The sequence below is a fragment of the Oncorhynchus tshawytscha genome, linkage group LG01 (genome assembly GCF_018296145.1).
Source record: "Oncorhynchus tshawytscha isolate Ot180627B linkage group LG01, Otsh_v2.0, whole genome shotgun sequence".
Taxonomy (NCBI): domain Eukaryota; kingdom Metazoa; phylum Chordata; class Actinopteri; order Salmoniformes; family Salmonidae; genus Oncorhynchus; species Oncorhynchus tshawytscha.
In genome coordinates, this window is record NC_056429.1 from 72951418 (window position 1) to 72977132 (window position 25715).

General features: G+C 44.5%; 2 protein-coding genes across 2 annotated transcripts; one reads left to right on the plus strand and one right to left on the minus strand.

Annotated features, from left to right (window-relative positions):
* Positions 1 to 2623: 2623 nt before the first annotated feature.
* On the minus strand, positions 2624 to 3878 carry LOC112260971 (toll-like receptor 4). The gene is made up of 2 exons (XM_024436349.1): positions 3842 to 3878; positions 2624 to 3371 (listed from the first exon to the last, which is right to left on the minus strand). Exons 1-2 carry the CDS (start codon positions 3876 to 3878, stop codon positions 2977 to 2979), a joined length of 432 nt encoding a protein of 143 aa, XP_024292117.1. The 3' UTR covers positions 2624 to 2976.
* A 6755-nt stretch (positions 3879 to 10633) lies between these two features.
* ftr14l (finTRIM family, member 14-like) lies at positions 10634 to 14848 on the plus strand. The gene is made up of 8 exons (XM_024429661.2): positions 10634 to 11169; positions 11509 to 11766; positions 11959 to 12054; positions 12284 to 12517; positions 12829 to 12988; positions 13184 to 13291; positions 13932 to 14068; positions 14263 to 14848. Exons 1-8 carry the CDS (start codon positions 11005 to 11007, stop codon positions 14647 to 14649), a joined length of 1545 nt encoding a protein of 514 aa, XP_024285429.1. The 5' UTR covers positions 10634 to 11004; the 3' UTR covers positions 14650 to 14848.
* Positions 14849 to 25715: the final 10867 nt, after the last annotated feature.

Sequence of the window (25715 nt, forward strand, 5' to 3'; positions counted from 1 at the left end):
ACTGGTTGCCCCTTTCTTGTGTCTACAGGTCACAAATCTTGCTGCTGCGATGGCTGTGATATTTCACCCAATGGATATGGGAGTTTATCAAAATTGGATTTGTTTTTTAATTCTTTGTGGATCTGTGTAATCTGGGGGAAATATGTGTCTCTAATATGGTCCTACATTTGGCAGGAGGTTAGGAAGTGCAGCTCAGTTTCCACCTCATTTTGTGGGCAGTGTGCACATAGCCTGTCTTCTCTTGAGAGCCAGGTCTGCCTTCGACGACCTTTCTCAATAGCAAGTCTGTACATAGTCAAAGCCTTCCTTAATATTAGGTCAGTCACAGTGGTCAGGTATTCTGCCACTGTGTACTCTCTGTTTAGGGCCAAATAGCATTCTAGTTTACCATTTTTTTTGTTCATTCTTTCCAATATGTCAAGTAGTTTTGTTTTCTCACAATTTGGTTATGTCTAATTCTGTTGCTTTCCTGGAGCTCCGTGGGGTCTGTTTGTGCTTGTGAACAGAGCTCCAGGACCAGCTTGCTTAGGGGACTCTTCTCCAGGTTCATCTTTCTGTAGGTGATGGCTTTGTTATGGAAGGTTTGTAAATCACTTATTTTTAGGTGGTGGTAGAATTTAAAGGCTCTTCTCTGGATTTTGATAATTAACGTGTATTGGCCTGAGGATGATGTTAAAGAGTTAAGTATAGCCAATTCGAATTTGTGGTCTGTATATTTTATCATTTCATGTTGGATACCATCAACACCTTTTTGGGTTTAAGGGTTTGTATTTTCTCCTGTAGTTAATTCAATGTAATTGGAAAATCCACTGGGTTCTGGTAGTCTTAAATAGCTGATTCTAAGATTTGTAATTGATAATGGACATGTTTTTGCTATTTGTTCTTTGTTATAGACCAAAAAGATTGGTATAAGATTGGTATCTTCGTTTTGGATGGATAACTTCGTGTTGTTGTTTGTTTAGTGTGTTCCAACTTTCCCAGAAGTGATTAGATTTGATAGATTCTTCAATTACATTGAGCTGATTTCTGATGTGCTGTTCCTTTTTTTTCCGTAGTGTATTTCTGTATTGTTTTAGTGATTCACCAAAGTGAAGGCATAGACTCAGGTTTTCTTGGTCTCTATGTTTTTGGTTGGATAGGTTTCTCAATTTATTTCTTAGGTTTTTACATTCTTCATCAAACAATTTGTCATTGTTGTTAATGTACTTAGGTTGTCTTCTTGAAATGTTTGATAGGGAAGCTGAAAGTTCAAATATACTGTTTAGGCTTTCTACTGCCAAGTTTACACCTTCACTATTACAATAAAATGTTTTGTCCAGGAAGTTGTCTAAAGGGGATTGAATTTGTTGTTGCCTAGTTGTTTTATGGTAGGTTTCTACACTACTTTCCTTCCATCTATAGCATTTCTTAATATTGTGTAGTTACTTTGGTTTTGATGCCTCATGGTTGAGTATTGCTCTGTTCAGGTAGACCGTGATTTTGCTGTGATCTGATAGGGGTGTTAGTTGTCTGACTGTGAACGCTCTGAGAGACTCTGGGTTGAGTTCAGTGGTGAAGTAATATACAGTACTACTGCCAAGGGATGAGCTGTCGGTGTACCTACCATAGGAGTCTCCTCAAAGCCTACCATTGACTATGTACAGAACCAGCGTGTGACAGAGCTGCAGGAGTTTTGACCCATTTTTGTTGGTTGTTTTGTCGTAGTTGTGTCTAGGGGGGCCATATTTTGGTGGGAATACTGTCACCTTCAGGTAGGTGTTTGTTTCCTGTGTGCTGAGACTGTCAGGTTCTTGTCCAGTTCTGCCATTTAGGGCGCCACAGACTAGTACATGTACCTGGGCCTGGAAATGGTTGATCTCCCTCTCTATGGTGGAGAAGCTGTCTTCATTAAAGTATGGGGATTCTACTGGGGGGATATAGGTAGCACACGTGGACATTTTTGGGGGGTTGTCAGGAGGGCTTACAGGGGGGCTGACAGGGGGTGGGATCCCCTGGGCTTAATTTATCTGTCCTGCTGTGATGTCGAGGCTATGGTCAGGGTCTGAGGTGCGCTGTTCTGCTCTGGTGTTGAGACTTTGGTCAGGATTTGAGGTGGACTGTTCTACTGGCTTCTCTGCGGGGGTGGCCAGCTCTCTAATGGGTTGTTCTCTGTCACACGTCATCTCTCTCACACACACATTTTTTGGCACTTGACATGTGTGTCTATGGTAAATCAGCAGCTAGAACCCGCTGTCTGTAGGCGAGTCACGTCAAACAAAAAAATCAGATTTTGTGTATGTAATTTGATGTCTTTTTCATGAACCTTTTTTCCAATGGAAGTATTTACTATTCAGACCATCAACATTCTTGCCTGTAAACAACAACCAATCTGATAGATGAAATCCGATAGCTATAGGCTTGGTGTCAATGACTCCGGACGTCCCTGTATTTGCATGCATTCACTGCAGGCGTTGTCTTATAAATGGAAGCATTTGTATTACAGTGCCAGGACAATGAGGCCATTCACAGAACTGGAAGATGCATGATTTCCACAATTCTCATCCTCCTGCTTGGCCTATATTATGGACTTCATATTTCTCTGGTAGTCAAACTGCTCTCGGAGAATTAAAACAGCATTCTGTAGTTAACTGTGCAAAAAGGGAGTGTTTGTAAATTCCCATGTGTTTATTCGAAATAATACAGTTGGACCACGTGAATATATGTAGAGAAGAATAATAAAAGCTGCAGTCATGCCTTTTTACAATCACATTGTCTAAAGTCAACAAATTACAAAATTGAGGTACATATGTGCAGTACTGCAGTGAGTACAGTCTAATATAAAGCACTGTATCACTGAATAATCTCTTGTATCAAAAAAGTCATTATACAATTAATTGATGTTAAATGTATAACCTAAGTAAAGGGTTAGGAACTTAAAAGACTCACTTCTCAATATCTGAGCATGTGACACACAAAATGATGACATGCAGAACCAGTTTATCGTGTCTTTGAGATGACAGCCTTCCTGTGGTGACTCCAGAATCTCATGCTGCTGATGGGGTTGTCCCTCCATTTCAGGTAAGTGTTCCTCTTCAAGTATTTGTGGAGCTCAAACATTTTCTTGGTCCTCTTCTCCACATCCCCCAGTATGATGATGATGATGGTGATGATAGGGTTGCCCTTCAGCACCAGCCAGGACTGAGCTACATCAAACTCAAAGCGACACCATGCGCTGTTGATGAAGTGGCGCGACACTTCCATGATGACTTTGCGGCTACCCTTAATGTCCTTGTCTATGATGTTGGAGGTGGTGGACTTAACCACTTCAAAGTCCCACTCGTGGAGGCACAGTTGAATGGGAGCGTGTAGTGATGACTGGAGAAGTGGGTATACTCAAAATGTACCAAATAAATCCCAAATGAATGAAAGGCGCCCTGTGTGAAAAATGACATGTGAAAATGATATGAGAAACAGTGACACACTCTGAATGATCTAATGATAAATCCCATATTGGTCTTTTACAGTCAGGTCAACCTAAGCTAATAGTAGGCCTACTGTTGAAACAGATAATAAGCTGACTGTTGTTTTTTACATTTCAGGTTTTCATTCTCAAAGTTAAGATTTTTTAATAGATTAACAACAACATTGGATGTTGTAAGTCCACAACAATGCTTAAACCACATCAGGAGACCACTTTAATAATAATAATAAATATTTATTTTTTTCATTGATAAGGTTTTTGGGAAAACCTTTCCATCTACAAGAAGATGGTGAGGCCTATCATTAGCATCACTATATTTTTTATGTTCCTTAAATTGTTTGAAACTTGGACGTTTTACTTCATATATGAGGCATTTCTTACCTTGCTTCGAAGTAGCCTTTAGCCAAAGTCCCACCATAGAACCGTGGAGTCAATTACTTATAAAGACTTTCTTTTATGCATTCTCCTGTTCTATTGCTTTTCTTTCAACTTTCTTTCATTGTCTAGCAGCCAAAGGCATTATCCTAGTCATATTAGCAACCCATGATAGTTGTTGCATCTTTAGATCTCCCCTCTCTAAATTTCTTATGTGTATTTCCATCTCTGTCCATGAAACTGCTTGCATGTGGGGTGCACATTTTGGAACAGGTGTCATGCACTCTATGCGTAGTGGGTGCGGAGTCGGGTGCATGAAGCAGAGGGTAAAGAAAATGTTTTATTCCAGCGCAGGGAAAATGATCACGCCAAACACCAGGCGCACTAATAAGACCGGCCCAAAACCTGGACCCAACCACACAACCACAAACATGAACAGAGGAAAAATAAGCCCGCACAAAGAGCAGGCGGGCATTACCGGCTTAAATAGCCCAACTAAAACCTAAACACGAAACAGGTGTAACCAATAAGACAAAATCAACAGAAAAGGGATTGGTGGCAGCTAGTAGACCGGTGACGACGACCGTCGTGCGCCGCCCAAACAGGAAGTGGAGCCACCTTCGGTGGGAGTCGTGACAGTACACCCCCTCCCTGACGCTCGGCTCCTACAGCGTGCTGACACAGGCCTTGAGGGCGACCCAGAGGGCGAGGCGCAGGGCGATCTGGATGGAGGCGATGGAAATCCCTCAACAGTGACGGATCCAGGATGTCCCCCACCGGTACCCAGCACCTCTCCTCTGGACCGTACCCCTCCCAGTCCACGAGGTACTGCAGGCCCCTCAACTGGAGTATAGAGCCCAGAACAGCATGTACTGTGTCCACCGAGGACCCCTCGAAGTCCAGAGGGGGGGAGGGACCTCTGGCACCTAACCTTCCTGCAGGGGACCAGCTACCACCGGCCAGGGGAGAGACACATGAAATGAGGGGTTAATACGATAGTAAGAAGGGAGTTGTAATTTATAACACACCTCATTTATCCTCCTCAGGACTTTAAAAGGCCCCACACACTGCGGCCCCAGCTTCCAGCAGGGCAGGCAGAGGGGCAGGTTTCGGGTCGAGAGCCAGACCCTGTCCCCCGGTGCGAACACGGGGGCATCACTGCGGTGGAGGTCAGCGCTCCTCTTCTGCCGTCCACCAGCTTGCTTGAGGGATACCTGGACAGCCCTCCAGGTCTCCTTAGATTCAGTCTCCTCGCTGCCCTGATATACTCCAGATTACGGTGGTCAAGCCAGTGTCTCCACACCTTCAGGGCCTTTACCACAGCTAACAACTCCCGGTCCCCACATCATAGTTTCGCTTTGGTGGCGTGCCCGAGTGCTGTGATAGCACGGCTCCAACCCCAGCCTCGGACGCATCCACTTCCACTATGAACGCCAAAGAGGGGTCCGGATGTGCCAACACGGGAGCATCAGTAAACAGCGCCTTCAAATGATTGAAAGCTCTGTCCGCCTCAGCCGACCACCGTAAACGCGCCAACCCTTCCTTCAGCAGTGAGGTAATGGGAGCCGCCACCTGGCCAAAACCCCGGATAAACCTCCGGTAGTAATTGGCAAACCCTAAAAACCACTGCACCTCCTTTACCGTGGTCGGAGTCGGCCAATTACGCACGGCCTTAACGCGGTCACACTCCATCACCACCCCCGAGGTGGAAATGCGATAACCCAGGAAGGAGACGGCTCGTTTGGAGAACACACATTTCTCAGCCTTAACGTATAGGTCATGCTCCAGCAGTCGCCCAAGCACCTTGAGCACCAGAGACACATGTGCGGCATGTGTGGCGGAATAGATCAGGATATCATCAATATACACCACCACACCCTGCCCTTGCAGGTCCCTGAGAATCTTGTCTACAAAGGATTGAAAGATGGCTGGAGCATTCTTTAACCCATACGGCATGACGAGGCACTCATAATGGCCAGATGTGGTACTAAACGCGGTTTTCCACTCGTCTCCATCCCGAATACGCACCAGATTATACGCGATCCTGAGGTCCAGTTTCATGAAAAAAATGCGCACCGTGAAATGATTCTACCGCGGTAGCGATGAGAGGTAGCGGGTAACTAAACCCTACTGTGATGGAATTGAGACCTCGATAATCAATGCACGGATGCAGATCTCCCTCCTTTTTTTTTCACAAATAAGAAACTCGAGAAGACGGTTGACGTGGAGGGCCGAATGTACCCCTGTACCAGAGATTCCGTGACATATGTCTCCATAGCCAACGTCTCCTCCTGTGACAATGGGTACACGTGACTCCTGGGAAGTGCAGGGTTCACCTGGAGGTTTATCGCGCAATCCCCCTGTCGATGAGGTGGTAATTTGGTCGCCCTCTTCTTACAGAAGGTGATAGCCAAATCGGCATACTCAGAGGGAATGCGCACAGTGGAAACCTGGTCTGGACTCTCCACCGACGTGGCACCGATGGAAACTCCCATACACCTACCTGAACACTCCTCTGACCACCCCTGGAGAGCCCCCTGTTTCCATGAAATCTCTTTTTCCTTCACTCTGCGGTCCAACTCATCCCAAACCATCTACATTTGTAAGTCAATTTTTGAGGTTGAGGTCGGGTGATTATGGAGGCCAGGTCATCTGATGCAGCACTCCATCACTCTCCTTTTTGGTCAAATAGCCCTTACACAGCATGGAGGTGTGTTGGGTCATTGTGCTGTTGAAAAACAAATGATAGTCCCACTAAGCGCAAACCAGATGGGATGGCATATCACTGCAGAATGCAGTGGTAGCCATGATGGTTAATTGTGCCTTGAATTCTAAATAAATCACCAACAGTGTCACCAGCAAAGCACCATCACACCTCTTTCTCCATGCTTCACTGTGGGAACCACACATGCGGAGATCATCCGTTCACCTACTCTGCATCTCACAAAGACATAGCGGTTGGAACCAAAAATCTCAAATTTGGACTGATCAGACCAAAGGACATTTTTCCACCGGTCTAATGTCAATGCTCGATTTTCTTGGCCCACGCAAGTCTCTGCTTCTTATTGGTGTCCTTTAGTAGTAGTTTCTTTGCAGCAATTTAACCATGAAAGCCTGATTCACACAGTCTCTTCTGATGTGTCTGTTACTTGAACTCTGAAGCATTTATTTGGGCTGCAATTTTTGAGGCTGGTAACCCTCATGAATTCCTGTGGTGGTCCTCATGAGAGCCAGTTTCCTCATAGCTCTTGATGGTTTATGTGACTGCACTTGAAGAAAATTTCAAGTTCTTGACATTTTCCAGATTGACTGTGGGGTTTACCCAAAGAGGATGTTCTTGTATAAGTGTCTTTGGTTTACCTCGTTACACAGTCATGTGTAATTATGCAATACAGACATACAGCTATAAACACTAGAGATGTGTTTAGACAGACAGCCCAATTATTTTATTTTTGTTCACTAATTGGTATTTTGACCAATTTAGATTGGCTCTGAAAAAGATCTGATGTCAAAAGATCTGATGTGATTGCTCAAAAGACCAATTAGTGGCAAAATATCAGAATTGGGCTGCCTGTGTAAACTCTACCTGAGAGACAGCAGTGGACAAATCAAATCAAATGAAAATTGTCACGTGCCGAATACAACAGGTGAAATGCTTACTTACAAGCCCTTAACCAACAATGCATTTCAAGAAATAGCGGTAAGAAAATATTTACTATATAAACTAAAGTAAAAAATTAAATAACAATACAGGGCGTACTGGTACTGGTCAATGTGCGGGGTACAGGTTAGTTGAGGTCATTTGTACATGTAGGTAGGGGTAAAGTGACTATGCATAGATAAACAGCGAGTAGCAGCAATGTAACAGTGTAAAATAATCTGGGGACCCATGCCAAATCTTTTCAGTCTCCCGAGGGGGAAAAGGTTTTGTCGTGCCCTCTTCATGACTGTCTTGGTGTGTTTGGACCATGATAGTTTGTTGGTGATGTGGACACCAAGGAGTTTGGTCCTCCTTTTCCTGTAGATGAACACTTTCAGAATGAAGGGATGTTTTGATCTCAAAGTGTGTGTCACGTGTGCTCCCTCTCCGGCCTCTAGGTCACCAGACTGCTTGCTATGGTGCAGACCTGTCACCATCGTTACGCGCGTCTTCAGACTCACCTGGATTCCATCACCTCCTTGATTACCTGCCCTATATATGTCACTCCCTTTGGTTCCTTCCCCAGGCATCATTGTTTCTGTTCCAGTGTCATGTCTGTGCGTTGTTTGTGTTTCTTGTTTTGTATTTAGTTGCATTTATTTAATAAATCACTCACTCTCTGCACTTGCTTCCTGACTCTCAGCACACTCGTTACAGTGTGGTTGCATGAATGAAGCATTCATCTGAATAGAAGTTTAACATGAAACTGGATCAGTTTCCTGTAATTTATACATTTTAGTTGACCATGAAGCTCAACAGGGCTAAGTGAATCAAAACAAAGTTAACTACCCACAAAGACAGGTGTGAAAAATGGCTGCCTAAGTATGGTTCCCAATCAGAGACAACGATAGACAGCTGTCCCTGATTGAGAACCATACCCAGCCAAAACAAAGAAATACAAAACATAGAAAATAGAACATAGAATTCCTACCCACATCACACCCTGACCTAACCAAATAGAGAAATAAAACGTTTCTCTAAGGTCAGGGCGTGACAGTACCCCCCCTCCCCCCCTCCAAAGGTGCGGACTCCGGCCGCAAAACCTGAACCTATAAGGGAGGGTCCGGGTGGGCATCCATCCGCGGTGGCGGCTCTGGTGCGGGACGTAGACCCCGCTCCACCTCTGGCTCACCCCGCTTTGGTGGCGCCTCTGGTGTGGGGACCCTCGCCGCCGACCCCGGACTGGGGACCCTCTCTGCGGGCCCCGGACTGGGGACCCTCGCTGCGGGCCCCGGACTGGAAACCCTCGCTGCGGGCCCCGGGCTGGGCACCCTCGTTGTGGGCCCCGGACTGGGCACCCTCATTGCGGGCCTCGGATTGGGGATCGTCGCTGGAGGCTCCAGACTGGGGACCGTTGCTGGAGGCTCCGGACTGGAGACCGTCGCTGGAGGCTCCGAACTGGAGGATGTCGCTGGAGGCTCCGGACTGGAGGACGTCGCTGGAGGCTTCGTGCCATGACTCCTCACTGGAGGCTTCGTGCCATAGATCATCACTGGAGGCTTCGTGCCATGGATCATCACTGGAGGCTTCGTGCCATGGATCATCACTGGAGGCTACTTGCCATGGATCATCACTGGAGGCTTCTTGCGATGGATCATCGCTGGAGACTTCTTGCCATGGATCATCACTGGAGTGGAGAAACACACAGGAAGCCTGGCTCTGGGAGCAGGCACAGGACTCACCAGGCTGGGGAGACATACAGGAGGCCTAGTTCTGGGCACAGGCACAGGACTCACCAGGCTAGGGAGACACACAGGAGGCTTTGTCCTTGGCAGAGGTACCGGATACACTGGGCCGTGGAGGCGCACTGGAGGTCTTGAGCTTAGAGCCTGCACAACCCGTCCTGGCTGGGTGGTTATCTTCACCCTGCAAATGCGGGGAGCTGGCACAGGACGCACTGGGCTGTGCCGACGTACCGGAGACATATCCTATCCTGGGCCTTAGAGACGTACTGGCGGCCAGATGCGCTGAGCCGGCACCCTCCGACCTGGCTGGATGCCCACTCTAGCCCGGCCACTCTGGATGCCCACTCTAGCCCAGAGCTGGAAGGTAGCGCACCGGGCTGTGAACGCGCACTGGAGACACCGTGCACTCCACCGCATAACACGGTGCCTGACCAGCACGACGCTCACCATGGTAAGCACGGGGAGTTGGCTCAGGTGTCCAACCTGACTCAACCAAAGGCCTCCCGGTCTTTAGTGCCAGCCGTGACCCTGTGTAATCCCGGGCCCTCTTTCTCACTGCCTCCGCCTTCCTCTCTGCTTCCACCGCTCCCACGGCAGGCGATCCTTTCCGGACAGAATCTCCTCCCACGTCCAGGATCCCTTGCCGTCCAGGATGTCATCCCATGTCCAGTCCTCCTTTTTCCCACGCTGCTTGGTCTTTTGGTGGTGTGTAGTTCTGTCACGGGCGTCTGAAGAAGAGGACCAAGGTGCAGCGTGGTGAGCATACATTTATTTTTATTTAAGATAAATGTTGCCAACAAAACAAGAAAATGACCATGAAGCTCAACAGGGCTAAGTGCCACAAACAAAGTTAACTACCCACAAAGACAGGTGGGAAAAAGGGCTGCCTATGGTTCCCAATCAGAGACAACGATAGACAGCTGTCCCTGATTGAGAACCATACCCATCCAAAACAAAGAAATACAAAACATAGAAAATAGAACATAGAATGCCCACCCCACATCACACCCTGACCTAACCAAATAGAGAAATAAAACAGCTCTCTAAGGTCAGGGCATGACAGTTGGGCATGGTATAATTGACAGATTCTCTCAGTATATTGAACTTTGGCTTCTTCCTTTACAAACCATAAAAGGAAGTTATTTATAGGTGTTTATAAAAGTTAGCTAGCCAACTTACTGATCATTCTTTGTGAAATAACACCTTGTTTTAGTGTCTTCCTTGTTGAAACTCCCCTCTGCTTTAAATTCCTTTGTGCTCGCCTGTCTTTTTGTGAAATGCAGCACCTGTGTGCAGTGAAGAGCCACACCTCTCCAGCCTTTAAACATCCAACCAGGAGGACTGGTTTAGCCCAGTGACCAGGCTTCATTACTGACAATCTCTCTCTCTCTCTCTCTCTCTCTCTCTCTCTCTCTCTCTCTCTCAAGCACATACATTCCAGTCACACAGTTTCACTGAAACCAACCACTTGTCAACATCTATCTCTGTGGATTTCACTTTTACCTATGGATCCCATCTCCTACATATGTGAACATTCTTCACCTGCTGATCTCACCTAATTTACCAGTAGATCTTACCTAATTTAAATGTGGAAACTCAACTTTAACTTTTTACTTGTCTGTCACACTTTTACCTGTGGATTTAATCTTTAGACCTCACTTTAACCTTCTGACACCCCCTTTTAAATCTGTACTGCTCATTTACCTGTGGATCTCACCTGAGGACCTCACCTTTAGGGATCTCACTTCTACCTGAGGATCTGACTACTACTTGTCCCAGGAGAGATGTCTCGTCGTGCCAGTACCTTGGACCTGGACATTACCAGCAAGTACAGCACTTTGGGAGGGCAGGCCCAACGGCGCTCCACTACCCTGAGTTCCCAGTCTCAGCCCAAAACCTCCAAGCCAGGCGATGTCCTTTGTGACTTCTGCACCACTCGGAAACAAAAGGTTTGGTTTTATCTTATTTTGGTGAATTTTTTTAAAATAAAATCTTTTTACATTTTAGTAATTTAGCAGATGCTCTTACACAGAGTGACTTACAGGAGCAATTAGGGTTAAGTGCCTTGCCCAAGGGCACAACAGAATATTTTTCAACTAGTCAGCTCGGGGATTCAAACCAGTGACCTTTTGGTTACTGGCCCAACACTCTTAAACGCTATACTGTAGATGACCTGCTACCCCATAACATTGTTCGACATTGTTTTGTTTATTTTTTATATTGTAAAGTGTCTTTAGGTTCTGTAAAAGTGTCATATAAAACCCGTGTTGTGTCGTCTTCTTCTTAAGGCTGTGAAGTCCTGCCTACTGTGCCTGGCCTCCTACTGTGAGACCCACCTCCAGTCCCACTATGAGTACCCAGCCTTGATGAAACACAAGCTGGTGAAGGCTACGGGCCAGATGAGGGAGAAGATCTGTGCCCAGCACGACAAGCTGCTGGAGGTGTTCTGCCGCACAGACCAGACCTCAGTCTGTGTCCTCTGCATGATGGATGAACACAAGCGCCACGACACTGTGCCGGCTGGCACCGAGAGGATTGAGAAACAAGTACGTGAGTTTTAGTAATACCATACTCTAGGCCCCATTAAAAAAGCCTCAGACAGCTGGCCTTTTTTTACACACCATATGCATTCATAAAGCCTTTATAACAGATACTACTTAAGACATTATGACATCCATCATAGGCCTGGTTCATATGTTGATGCTCCTATAACATTGTGTCAACGTTGTCCCCTACAGAAACAGCTGGGGTCCACTCTAATGAAGTCTCAGCAGAGGATTGATCAGAGAGTGAAGAAGTGGACAGACCTTCGCCAGGCTGTGGAGTCAGTCAAAGTGGGTTAAAACATTATGAAACTTTGCATGCAAGCAGTGGGTGGGAGAGCTTATTATTTTAAATCACATCAATAAACCCCCACAAAACTCGTAAGAGACTCTTCCTAACAAACTGGGGATGTCCCTCTCTCTTTAACCTCCCCTTTTCCCCCTCCCTCTTTCTTGCTTACATGTCCCCTCTTTCATTTACTCCCGCTCTATTATCTCTCCCTCGGTTTCCCCCATACAGCACTCTGCACAGGCGGTGTTGGATGAGAACGAACATATCTTCACAGAGCTGCTGCGCTCCATAGAGAGAAGGTACATAGAGGTGAGGGAGCTGGTGCGAGCCCAGGAGAAGACCACAGTGATCCAGGCTGAGGGACTGTTGGACCGTCTGGAAGAAGAGATAACTCTGCTGAGGAAGAAACACACTGACCTGGAGAAACTCTCCCACACTGACGACCACATACACTTCCTACAGGTTGGTATAATGTACAGTTACAGTGTCACACTGCCAGATTTCATAGTCTTGTATTCACTTGGCTACAGGAACTGACACAGGAACGTGATGAAGCTGGAGCATCAGACTTCCCCCCAGGCACTAAATGTATACTGGGCAGAAGTGGATGGAAACCAGATTGTTTCATCTGTCCTTTCAACTTACTTCAAACTCAATTTCAGCTTAATGAATTAACGTAATTATGTTGTATCATCAATGTGGCTATTTAACTGAATTGCTCAAAGTCATCATCATGCTCCTCTTTTCCAACCTTTTCTCCATCGTTCCTCTAGAGCTGGCAGTCTCTGTCTGGTCCCTCTGGGTATGAGGATCTAAACAATGTCACCGTCGTTCCATACTACTCCTTCGATGGAGCCAAGAGAGCCATCGCTGCGTTGAAGGTGCAAGTGGAGGAAATCAACAAGACGGAAATCAGCAAAATCGCCTCAGCAGGTGAGTTACCTCAAAACACAGTGATTTCTTATTTTTGGGTGACTTTGCTCTGGTTATTCTTTACGATGTATGTCATGCTATGTTTGAAAATGTGTGTTTTGATTCATTCCGTTTTCACAGTAGCATATTTATTTGCTATTTAATTGTTTTTGTTTGTATCAAATATTTATTACTGCGGTCTGTCTGTCTCCACAGTCAAAGAGGTCCACATTATCCAACCACTAGAACATATGGCACGAGAAGAACTTGAAACTAAGACAAGAGAATATTCAGAACCTAAGACAAGAGAGGATTTCAAGAAATGTGAGTCATTTTAACACATTTTTTATTAAATAACAGTGTTTCTATTTCAATTTGTGCCCTGTCTCCTGTAACAGCAGACACTCATATTTATTTGAAGGAAGGAAGTAAATGTAACACGACTTTCCTGTGGTCACATTATCATGATGGATGAAACTGGCATTGAAACCAGTGTGCCACAGTTACAGAGATAGTCTGTCTACCTGCAGAACAGGTTAGGTGAAAACAATCCATAACTGTGTCGCTCCCAGCGGTGGAAAAACACGGAACATTTATGATTGAACAAACAGTTACGCAATATTGACACCTAATCATGTGTCACGGGACAGAGTTTCTTCTCTTTTAATAAGAGAGAAGTGCAACTGGAGCTTCCACTTTATAAGTTGTTACTCCACGGCAACTATAAGGAAACAACAGCATAATTAAACAGCATATCACACTGGTAGTTCCTCTGATGTAGGCCTTGTTTGGTCATTGTTTGGTCTATCTTGTTCAAACCCCCTGCTGTAAATGTTAAGTGTTGGATTGACAGCTACAGGGTCCTACGTTCAAGTCCTGGTTGGGGACACCCCCCTGAAATTGCCACAGTATTTATTGGTTTGGTCTATCTTTCTATTCTAAAGCTTTTATCCCTCTGTTCCAGACCTGGTCCAGCCGACCCTGGATGTCAACAGTGCCCACCCCAACCTGTACCTATCTGAGGGCAACACTGTAGCCAAGATGATGAGCGAACCCAAGAACTACCCAGACCATCCAGACAGGTTCGACCATTGGCAGCAGGTAAGAAACTTTTTTTGCTCAGGTGTGACATCACATGATTTAGACAAGGAAAGGATAGGGCTTTCTCATTGTTTCATATAATATTTTTCAAAGCACTCATAGTGCTTTACATTGTATGGTGGGTGGGCAGAAAGTCAGATTCACATCCAATTAACTAAACTCATTCAATTCAACTCAACTCTCTTCCATCCCAGCTGCTGTGTAAGGAGGGTCTGTCAGGGAGTCGCTGCTACTGGGAGGTGGACTGGAGAGGAACGGAGATAGACATCGCCGTCACCTTTCAGAGCATCAACCGCAAGGGCAACAGCAACGAATGCAGCCTGGGTTGGAACGACAAGTCCTGGAGCCTGTACTGCTCTGAGGACAAATATTCCTTTGTGCACAAGAACCAGAGCACAGATATAGCCAAGCCCAGGTCCTCAAGGGTAGGAGTGTATGTGGACCAGATAAAGGGGACTCTGGCATTTTACAGTGTGTCTGATAGCATGAACCTCCTTCACAAAGTACAGACCACCTTCATAGAGCCTCTCTACCCTGCCTTCAGTGTGTGGGGCTTTGGTTCCAGTGTGAAACTAGTGTAATGATTGAGTGGGAAACACTAAATGGGGGTCTTGAACCAGCGACCCTATGGTTACAGAGAAATCTCACTAAATCTGTGCCATAAAGGTCCAGACCTCTTGAAGTTGTTGTATGCTTACATACAGGGAGGCTACCCTGTATGAGCATATTGTTTGAAATGTACCTGTAAATAGATTGATGCTCATTATAAAGTGTGTATAATTCTGTCACTACAATAGATTAATTACATTTGAATACCTATGTAATTGCAGAGAGATACAATGTTTTATATTTTATGAAGAAAAAAAAGAGAAAAGAGTAAGCAAATGTTTAGAAGCTTTAAGATGAGTGATGGGACGGAATCTGCTCTGACAGTTCGGTGAGACCATTACTGTTGGATGTTATTGGACCTTTCTGTCCTGTATTTACCTTTATTTCCCTTTTATAATAATCAGATATTGTATAATCATAATGAATGTAAGAAAAGTGGACCCTACCCTATGGTATTCCCCCTGGGCACACAATGTACTTTCAACATGGAGAATTGGGTAATATTTGATTGTGATGTTGATAAATTAATTAACAACCAAAAATCACTCAAAAAGACAGTCAAAAGTTAATTGAATTTCCAATGTGTTATCACTATGCTTTCAACCATCTAAAAACACAACCAAATTCCAACCAAATTCCAATAGAAAAACAATTCGATTTTTGGTTTAGTTTGTCACCCAAATGTCTATCACTGCGCTTTCAACCATTTAAAAGCACAGAAAACTTCAAATGGGAATATGTCAGATATTTTCTTTATTGGTACAACATATTTGTAATGCTCCGGGTGTCGTGGGTGTGGAGTCAAACGCAGGAGACAGAGAGTGCAATGCTGTGCGTCTTTAATAGCACCAACGCACCACAGGGTGCTCACAATAGTAACGGCCCCAAACACAGGGAATGAAAATGTACAACGGACAAATCACGACCAGGCACTAACACATACCTCTACAACAGAGCCGAAGGTTACACTGAAATAATCCCGCACAACAACCAGGCGGGCCTGTCTAATAAAGACAAACTAATCATACATAAACAGGTGCTACCAATACCTATACAAGGAGGGGGAGGAAAGACAATCAGTGGCAGCTAATAGGTCGGTGACGACGACCGCCGAGCGCCACCCGCCCGGGAAGGGAAACCACCCTCGGTCGGACTCGTGACAATATTAATGTGTTATCGATGTTCTTCATCTAAAATAAGAACCAAATGACCTGGGCCCGGTTTCCAGATAGCAATGGAATTGAGGCTTATGAACGTTTGAATGATGCTTTGTTGCAAAAAAAGGCCAAAGCTGTAACATTTCCCAAAAGACCATGCAGAGAAAACGTTCCCTGACTTTAAGTACATCATTGAGGCATAGGCCTACAGTCGACACTGATAGGACGGAAAGAAAGTCAAATTTGACCTTAACATTATAATTATTCCACAATACTGACAAAGGCTCCGCTCCTTGAAAGATATCACCTACGGCTGCAAATATTGTGGCGGCTTATTCTAATGCTTAGTCTACCCTATAATGACTAAAATGTCAATGTAAATCAAGACTTCGCATATCATTAAGCACATGTTGTTAAACATCATTAGATTAGATCTGAGTCAAAATGACAGACTGTAGGCAGCCTACAATTAGAAAAATAGGAAATGACATTGATTTCAATATCGTTGAATTACAAAAAAGAGACCATGTTTGTATGCGGCTTTTTTAAACTCAGTTATATATATATATATATATATATATATATATATGAGGGCTGAGGGCTGAGTAATTAGAATGTTCTACTTAAGGTGTGTTTGCCTAATATTTATTTGTTGAATGTTTATGTATTATTATGCTGTGATATGTTGAAATGTATTATATATTCACCATTGATATGATAACTATGAGAAGTAGGCTATTGATTGTGAAGGAATTTATGAAATAGCCTACCTGTTTAGGTGCATATTGGATTGGCCCAGTATTAGGGGTGGGGTTTGTAATTTCAGGGGAATTGAGAAGTCACAGTGCTCTCCTTAACTCAGCTGTGTGAGGAATGATTGGCCCAGTATTAGGGGTTGGGTTTATAATTTCAGGGGAATTGAGAAGTCACAGTGCTCTCCTTAACTCAGCTGTGTGAGGAATGATTGGCCCAGTATTAGGGGTTGGGTTTGTAATTTCAGGGGAATTGAGAAGTCACAGTGCTCTCTTTAACTCAGCTGTGTGAGGAATTATTGATGCTTTGACAAAGTTATAGGCACTCTGTCTAAGGTGCTCTACCTTAGAAGCCGGTCTTAGTGTCTGCATATGAGCCATTTGGCTTATTTGTTTGTTATTTTGGAATTCTTAATCTATATGTCAGTGTTCGTTAACATCTTGTAAATATCCATGGATCCAGCATTTTACATTGGATTAGAATTTTTTTAATCATCATAAACTGTTGTCTTTGAGAGTGAAATTTCAACCACAGGATTATGTCATCATGGTAACTAAATTTCAACATAGACAAATATGTTGAATTTGTACCTTTAATACAAGTCAGATTTTCAACTTTATAGCCACTATCCGAAAAAAAAACTATAGGCTGGGCAGCACCTCTGACTAGAGAATGTATCTATCTAAAGCTACCCTTTGGTCTCCCATCCACTGGCGACCCGTCATTCAGGGCAGAGACCCACCTGTTTTGAGCACCACAATTTTGCAAAACCCTCACCTGTTTTTCATGCTATTTTGGCTTTAATACGTGTCATATCAGTTTGCAAACAATGTAAAAAAAAAAATATATATATATATATAATTGAGTTAATAAAGCCGCATACAGACATGGTCTCTTTTTTGTTTTCTTGAGTAAGGCTGTGACACTATGTCACTGCCAAGTCTAGGGGTAGAGCTAAAAAATTAAAGCCCCTTGGATGCTGCCATAGAGTTACATTAGAAGTGCCTATCCAAGAAGGCTCAAGGTCATTGGCCACAGACAAAAATATGTCAAATCATGTTATATCTACAGTAGCTGTGATTGGACTGATCATGTCAACATCATACCTTCAAAATCTTAGCTGGCAGTTATCATCATGAATCAAGTCGACAATCTACTGGCAAATACTTTTTAATCCTTGTCACATGAAGATAAATAATGAAGAGAAATTATAGACAAAACGTATCTGTGCTCATCGGCCATTGGACATAAACATTACACAACAAGTTAGAAATTGCAAATTGCAACAATGGTTTGGCAGGAATCAATAGTTAACTGCAAGTATTGCAGGGAAATCATTAGCCTGCTATTCAGTGGAATGGCTATGTCTAAGATTAAGGGTCTCTTTTCCTAGTTTAAAATTATAAACATTCAACATTGGCCATGCTGTCAATGAAGCATGATTTGTGCCGCGCTCAAAACAACTGTTAACTTGGAACTGCAAAATCTGACTTTAGTGAGTTCAAGACAACTGGGAACTCGGGGAAAACAAGCTATGACTGGGAAAATATGTTTTGAGCTTTCATCCAACTCGAAATTGTAAATCGGGAACTCAGGCCTCTTTCTTGAGCTATGACCTGAAGATCACTGATGTCATCATGATTCAACTTTTTTTTTGTTCGAGCTCCCAGTTGTCTTGAAAGCACCATAAATCCAGAGAATGCCAGACTTTGATGACAAAATTTGCCCACGAAGGACCCCCACGCCACCTTCCTGTTCAAGTGAGCACAGCACAACAAGGCGAGTCCAAAAATGTATTGTATGCTGCTGCATAAATCATGTAATATGCCTGGGAGATATGTTTACTGTAGCTAAGAAAGTAATGCTAAGAGTATGTTGTGTAGTAAGCTGTTAGTAGCCCATGTGCCTCACCATTATAATTTGGTCTATTTTCACCTCTTAATTTCACCTACTGTTCTGACTTGGTGGTGCACATGTAGCCTATAACATGTTTTTGAGAAATGTAATCATCAAACATTGTAAGAGCTTTCATTGTCTGCTTATATGCCCCCTACGGTTCTGATTTGATCTACAGGGAGTACACTGTAAGAATGGCCCATGTTCTGAATTCTGTCCCTGTACATTTCAAAAGTGGTGAACAAATAGTTATATTGACTACGTCCGTCCTAGCTCACTGATTGTCTTAATCAAAATTACGGATTGCCTCATATCCGTTTGTCGTCCTCTTATGCCATAGTTTGTACAACTCAATTGTCAGTAGAAACCACCATTGTTTAAGCAAGTCAGCCATGTTTTTTAAGGCAGTAAATTAGGCTGAATTAAATGTTTCGTTACCAGACCAAGCTCCACTGATTTTTTGCCCCACCAAGATTTACATGCTAAAATCGCCACTGCTCCCATCCAAGGTTTTAACCTGGCCCTGCTTAGGGGTAGGGTAGCCTAGGGGTTAGAGCGTTGGACTAGTAACCGGAAGTAACCGGAAGGTTGCAAGTTCAAACCCCGAGCTGACAAGGTACAAATCTGTCATTCTGCCCCTGAACAGGCAGTTAACCCACTGTTCCCAGGCCGTCATTGAAAATAAGAATTTGTTCTTAACTGACTTGCCTGGTTAAATAAAGGTAAAATAAAAATAAATAAATACAGTATTTGTCACTTACTATTACCAATGTGTTATCGTGAGAATGATTATTAAGAGATCTCCACTTAAAAGCTAAACAGATTCACTGTTTCTATCTGTCATTCCAAAGAGTTGGTTTAACAGGGCAAATGAAATGTGCCCATACTTTATCAATCATACAGTGCATTTGGAAAGTATTCAGATCCCTTGACTTGTTCCACATTTTGTTACGTTACAGCCTTTTTCTAAAATGTATTACATCGTTTTTCCCCCTAATCAATCTACACACAATACACCATAATGACAAAGCAAAAACAGGTTTTTAGACATTTTTGAAAAATAAAAAAATGAAATATACATCATACAGTCCATTCAGAATGTATTCAGACCCCTTGACATTTTCCACATTTTGTTTTGTTACAGCCGTATTCTAAAATTGCTTGAATAGTTTTATTCCCTCATCAATCTACACACAATACTCTATAATGACAAAGCAAAAACAGGTTTGTTGAAATGTTTGCAAATGTATTAACAATAAAAACTGAAACATCACATTTACATAAGTATTCAGACCCTTTTCTTTGTATTTTGTTGAAGCACCTTTGGCAGCGAATACAGCCTTGAGACTCATTGGGTTTGACGCTACAAGCTTGGCACACCTGTATTTGGGGAGTTTCTCCCATTATTCTCTGCATATCCTCTCAAGCTCTGTCAGGTTGGATGGGGAATGTCCCTGCACTGCTATTTTCAGGTCTCTCCAAAGATGTTAGATCTGGGCCCTGGCTGGGCCACTCAAGGACATTGTCCCGAAGCCACTCCTGCGTTGTCTTGGCTGTGTGCTTAGGGTCGTTGTCCTGTTGGAAGGTGAACCTTCGCCCCAGGTTTTCATCAAGGATCTCTCTGTACTTGGCTCCGTTCATCTTTCCCTCGATCCTGACTAGTCTTCAAGTCCCTGCCGCTGAAAAACATCCCCACAGCATGATGCTGCCACCACCGTGCTTCACCATTGGGATGATGTCAGGTTTCCTCAAGACGTGACGCTTGGCATTCAGACCAAAGAGTTCAATCTTGGTTTTATAAGACCAGAGAATCTTGTTTGTCATGGTCTAAGAGTCCTTTAGGTACCTTTTGGCAAACTCCAAGCGAGCTGTCATGTGCCTTTTGCTGAGATGTAGCTTCCGTCTGGTCACTACCATAAAGGCCTGATTGGTAGTCCTGCAGAGATGTTTGTCCTTCTGGAAGGTTCTCCCATCTCCACAGAGGAACTCTGGAGCTCTGTCAGAGTGACCATTGGGTTCTTGGTCACCTCCCTGACCTAGGCCCTTCTCCCCCGATTGCTCAGTTTGGCCGAGAAGCCAGCTCTAGGAAGAGTCTTGGCGGTTCTAAACTTCTTCCATTTAAGAATGATGGAGGCCACTGTGTTCATGGGGACCTTCAATGCTGCAGACATTTTTTGGCACCCTTCTCCAGATTTGTCCCTCGACACCATCCTATCTCAGAACTCTATCGTCAATTCCTTCGACCTCATGGCTTGGTTTTTGCTCTGACATGCACTGTCAACTGTGGGACCTTATATAGACAGGTGCGTACCTTTCCAAATAATGTCCAATCAATTTAATTTACCATGGGTGGACTCCTATCAAGTTGTAGAAACATCTCAAGGATGATCAACGGAAACAGGATGCACCTGAACTCAATTTCGAGTTTCATTGCAAAGGGTCTAAATACTTATGTAAATAAGGTATTTCAGTTTGTTATTTCTAATACACTTTTAAAAACTTGTTTTTGCTTTGTCATTATGGGGTATTGTGTATAGATTTATGAGTTTTATTTTTTTTAAAATCCATTTTAGAATAAGGCTGTAACATAACAAAATGTAGGAAAAGTTAATGGGTCTGAATTCTTTCCAAATGCACTATCTATCATCAATTATGCTATTTTGGCCTATGGCATTTGCAAAGTCATCAGCATTCAACTAAAAATAGGGTTTCAAGCTCTGACTGATTTCAAATGTATTAATATTTAGGGATATTGAATTGTGTATGGCTGTCAATTTAACGAAATATCAACATTTGAAGGAGATGTATCTTCTTATTGGATAGTTCCATCCGTGCCACTAATTAGTCTGGTTTTAATTCCAGTTTGCCCACAAATTAGTTAATTAGTTGATTTGTGATTCATGTCTCCATCTCAACCAAAAATCTAAGTTAAAGAATAGGAATAAATCGAATCAAACTTTATTTAAAGTGCATTTAAAGTTTGATTTTATTTAGTCATATTCTTTTATTTTGGTTGAGATGGAGATGTGAATTCAACATATCAATTATTTGTTTGTAGATCAACTGGAATTAAAGTCAGACTAATTAGTGGCACGGTTAGAACTGGCCTTGTCCTTCGGCAGCAGGTGGTTCAGGGGAGCAACGACGCTTGAGAATCCCTGTACAAACCTCCTGTAGTACGAGGCCAGGTGCAGGAAGCTCTTCAGCTGACGCGGGTCGGTGGGGGTGGGCCAGTCTCGGGCAGCCCCCACCATGTCCTCCATGGTGCTGATACCCTCCTTCCCCACTTCGGGTGCCCAAGAAGTGGCACTTCTGTGGAGCTTCAGACCTGCGGCAGCCAGCCGCCCCAGCACATGCCGTAGCGCCCCCAGGGCTGACTGGAAGGAGCTGCCATGGGCCAGTATGTCATCGAGGTTTCCTTCCTGGTTACCTCACTCAGCCGCCTGTAGTCCGCACAGATGCTCAGCTTAGGAACCATGACGACTGGCGCGCCCAGGGGCTGTCTGAGGGCTTGATGAAGTCTGCCCTCTGCACCTCCAACACAGCCTTGTCTGCCGCCTCCTGGTGTGCCAGAGGGATACGGCGGGGACGCATCTTGATGGGCCGAGCATCACTTGTGTCGATCTCATGCTGCACCAGATGAGTGACCCGCCTCTTCCTCACTCAGCACAAAGCTGTCTCTGAATTCAAACAGCAACTGCTACAACCGTTCCTGCTGCTCGGGGTCAAGACCAACACAGTTCCTCCCCAATATCTCCCTCATTGCAGACAGTGTCCTCTCCTCTCCCATCTGGGGCAGCCGGGCTGGGGGGGGGCGCGGCCCAGGCTCACGGAGGGATATGTCGTGGAGGTAGCTGGGGGAATGTAACACACAGCCATAGGTGACAGAGGAGCTGGGGAAATGTCACACACAGATGTGGGGGAGGGGGGGCAGCCATGAGTCTCTTCTGCTTTAATGTTGGAGTAAAGGGTTTGTTGGGTTGAGTAAATGTGACATTAGGGGGGGCCATGGTGACTGGCGGCCCTCCCTGGAAGCTCAGTGTGCCCCCATTTAGGTCTAACTGGCAGCCTACGCTCCTAAGAAAGTCCAACCCCAGGATACAAGGGTTCTGCACAGCCACCCACACAAGATGACGCACAGACCTGCACCCTACTGTCAGAGTCATTATTCCCTTTCATGGGTGCCAGCTCACCTGTGACTGTGCGGAGCTGCACAGTTGTGGAGTCCAACCTGGCACAATATCCTGCCTCACCAGGGTTACTGTGGACCCAGTGTCCACCAGGGCAGAGCAGGGCACCCCCTCCACAGTGACAGGGACATGACAAAAGTCCTCAACACAGGTCCGGCCCACCACAACAACAGGCTCCATCAGCTTGCCCTCGTCTGCTTCTGGGGAAAGTGGAGCCTTGCTTCCCAGTCTGTGCGGTGGTCTCCTCCTGAAGATGATGGTGGTTGGGAAAGAGAGCCAGCGGTCCACACTACCCGGTCTATGCGGACCCCGAGCCATTTCCCTGAGCTCTTGGGGGACATGGGGCAATCCCAGCGCAGATGGCCTGGCTGGCCACACCCCCAGCAGACCCTGGGACCAGAGCGTGTGTTTCATGCCGCCTGTAGCGACACAGCACAAATTAGTTCTGTCATTTCAGCCACCCATGCAGGCTTTTCCAGTGCTGGGCTGCTCTGCCCCCTGCCCGCACAGTGGGTCTGTCTTCCTGCACCCACATCCAAGCCCCAGCTGAAGCCCCAGCCCACACCAGCTCCCTCTCCAAAGCCATCTCCAAGACTATCTGCAATGAGTCAGGATGAGCCAGCTGGGTCTGTATGTGCAGCTCTGTAGGAGAGAGCACCTGTATGAACTGGTCCTGTGCTAGCTCGCTGTGCACAGAGGGGGGCATGTGAGCATATGCCCGCCGAGAGAGGCTCTCAATGTCATTAGCTAGCACCCGTAGTGGCTCTCCAGGATGTCTGCATCTATTTCTCAGTTCGGAGCGCAGCAGCCCGGGATGTACACACTGTCCACAGCGCCTTCTCAGTGCTCCCACTAAAGCCCCATAATCACATCTGTCCTCAGGAGCTAATCAATATCAAACAGGCCAGAGCATCATCCGTGAGGCATGAAGCCAACTGCAGTGCCTTATCTTCATTCGACCACCCCCCAAAATTAGCTAAAAGTTCAAACTGAGCATGAAAAGCTTCCCAATCCGCCTTACCGGAATACTTCGGGGTCTTGTTTGTTAACATCCTGAGCCCCAGATTCCTCGTCCCGCCCACCATAATCCACACGAAGTACAGTCAACGAAGCACTCATGCCTCCATCATTCTAGCATCCTCCCTCAAGCGGCCTCTGTGCTCCTCAAGCGGCCTCTGTGCTCCTCAAGCGGCCTCTGTGCTCCAGAGTAATTAGCGGGACAGATGGAAATATCCAAGTTGAAGATGCATCTAATTCAAATGTTAATATTTGGTTGTGTTGACAACAAAACACAATTCAATATCACTTTTGAAACACAATACATAGCATATTAACTTGTCCACAAGTTAACAAAGGATACTGCATGTCTCCAACTCAACCAAAAAAATACAATTATAGAATGGAATTAATCAAGTGGCTCAGATGGAAATGTCCAAGCAGTAGATACATCTCTTTTAAACGTTCTGAGGTTACTGTGACTATACATGTCTAATATGGAGCGTGCATGTTCAAGATACTGTGTATACTGTAGCTAAGAAAGTAATGCTAAGTGTATGTTGTGTAGTAAACTGTTAGTAGCCCATGTGCCTCATCCTAATAATTTGCTCCCTGTTCACCTCATAATTTAGCCTACTGTTCATACTTGGTGGTGCATATGTAGTCTATAGCCTATTTTAGAGAAATGTCATCATCGAATATTATAAGAGCTTTCATTGTCTGCTTATATGCCCCTTTTATTTATCATACGGTTCTGACTTGGTGGGATGGACCAGGGGGGTGGAGCATTGGAAGTTAAGACCAGGTTTAGCCATTGTTCTCTCTCTTACGTCTTGCCTTTACAAGAGAAGGTCACGGTTGTTTTATTGGGTATCCTTCATTTATTTGGCGTGGGCTACGGCCAAACAGTAGCCTGTGTGAAGTTGGCTTAATAAACCGTAAATTCGTAAACTCAACCCTCTGTCTGGACAATTGTTCCTTCATGATCTAGCCAGGTCATTACAGTATGATATGTTACTCACATGACACTTGCTATAAGGTTTAGTATCAAGCCAAACACCAGTTTTTCCTTCATAATTTGGGAAACAATGAGATTTCAAAGCACTAGGTGGCAGTATGAAGACGTTTTCAATCTTTTCCTTTGACTCCCAAATGCATTACGACGTTGCATTTGTAATCATTGTCTCTTGATTTAGATTATTTTGATTAGCTGAGGGGTATTAATCCAAACTTGTATCTAACATGTTTTTTATCCTTGATTGTGATACGGTTTTGGAAACCTTTACTCATACAAAATACACACTTAAGGCGTATTTTGGGGAAGTGTACTTATTGCTATGCCCTCTCAATAGGGGCAGTAATATTGCCGTTTTCTTCTCGTTTTTCAGGCGAACGTCTTTTAAGGGAGTATGCAATCACACTCGTTCGGTTGGTCAAGCCCAGTTATGCTATGTGCCAGCCAAACCTATGTATGCAGACGGCTTTACTGTTAGTTGTTTTACCACTGATTTCCTTTTTTTTGTGTGTGTAACACAGGTTCGAGCCAACGTTGTTTTATGTTCACTCTTCTTTTGGAATTGTAAAATTATTTCAGGGTGATAATACAGTAGAGTTTCTTAGGTTTCCAAACCCGTTTAATTAACACCCAAGGATTATTTGTCACGTTCTGACCTTATTTCTTTTGTTATGTCTTTGTTTTAGTATGGTCAGGGCGTGAGTTGGGTGGGTTGTCTATGTTCATTTTTCTATGATTTGTTATTTCTGTGTTTGGTCTGGTATGGTTCTCAATCAGAGGCAACTGTCAATCGTTGTCCCTGATTGAGAACCATACTTAGGCAGCCTGTTTTCCCTCTTGAGTTGTGGGTGATTATACTTTCTGTTTAGTGTGGTGCACCTGACGGAGCGGTTTCGGGTAGATGGTGTTCAGTTGAATTAAATAACATGAACAAGTACCACGCTGCGCTTTGGTCCTCACCTCATTCCAACGACGATCGTTACATTATTAATAGTTAATAATGTTCCCTCGAATTGTTTGGGGCACTGAGC

Bases quoted from the DNA above. Each gene is read 5' to 3' on its own strand.
- LOC112260971 (XM_024436349.1), bottom strand. From the start codon at position 3,878: ATGGTGGGACTTTGGCTAAAGGCTACTTCGAAGCAAG. The intron at 3,372-3,841 runs GTAAGAAATGCC...GTACATTTTGAG, and splicing joins AAAGGCTACTTCGAAGCAAG to TATACCCACTTCTCCAGTCA.
- ftr14l (XM_024429661.2), top strand. From the start codon at position 11,005: ATGTCTCGTCGTGCCAGTACCTTGGACCTGGACATTACCAGCAAGTAC. The intron at 12,518-12,828 runs GTTGGTATAATG...TCGTTCCTCTAG, and splicing joins ACCACATACACTTCCTACAG to AGCTGGCAGTCTCTGTCTGG. The intron at 12,989-13,183 runs GTGAGTTACCTC...CTGTCTCCACAG, and splicing joins CAGCAAAATCGCCTCAGCAG to TCAAAGAGGTCCACATTATC.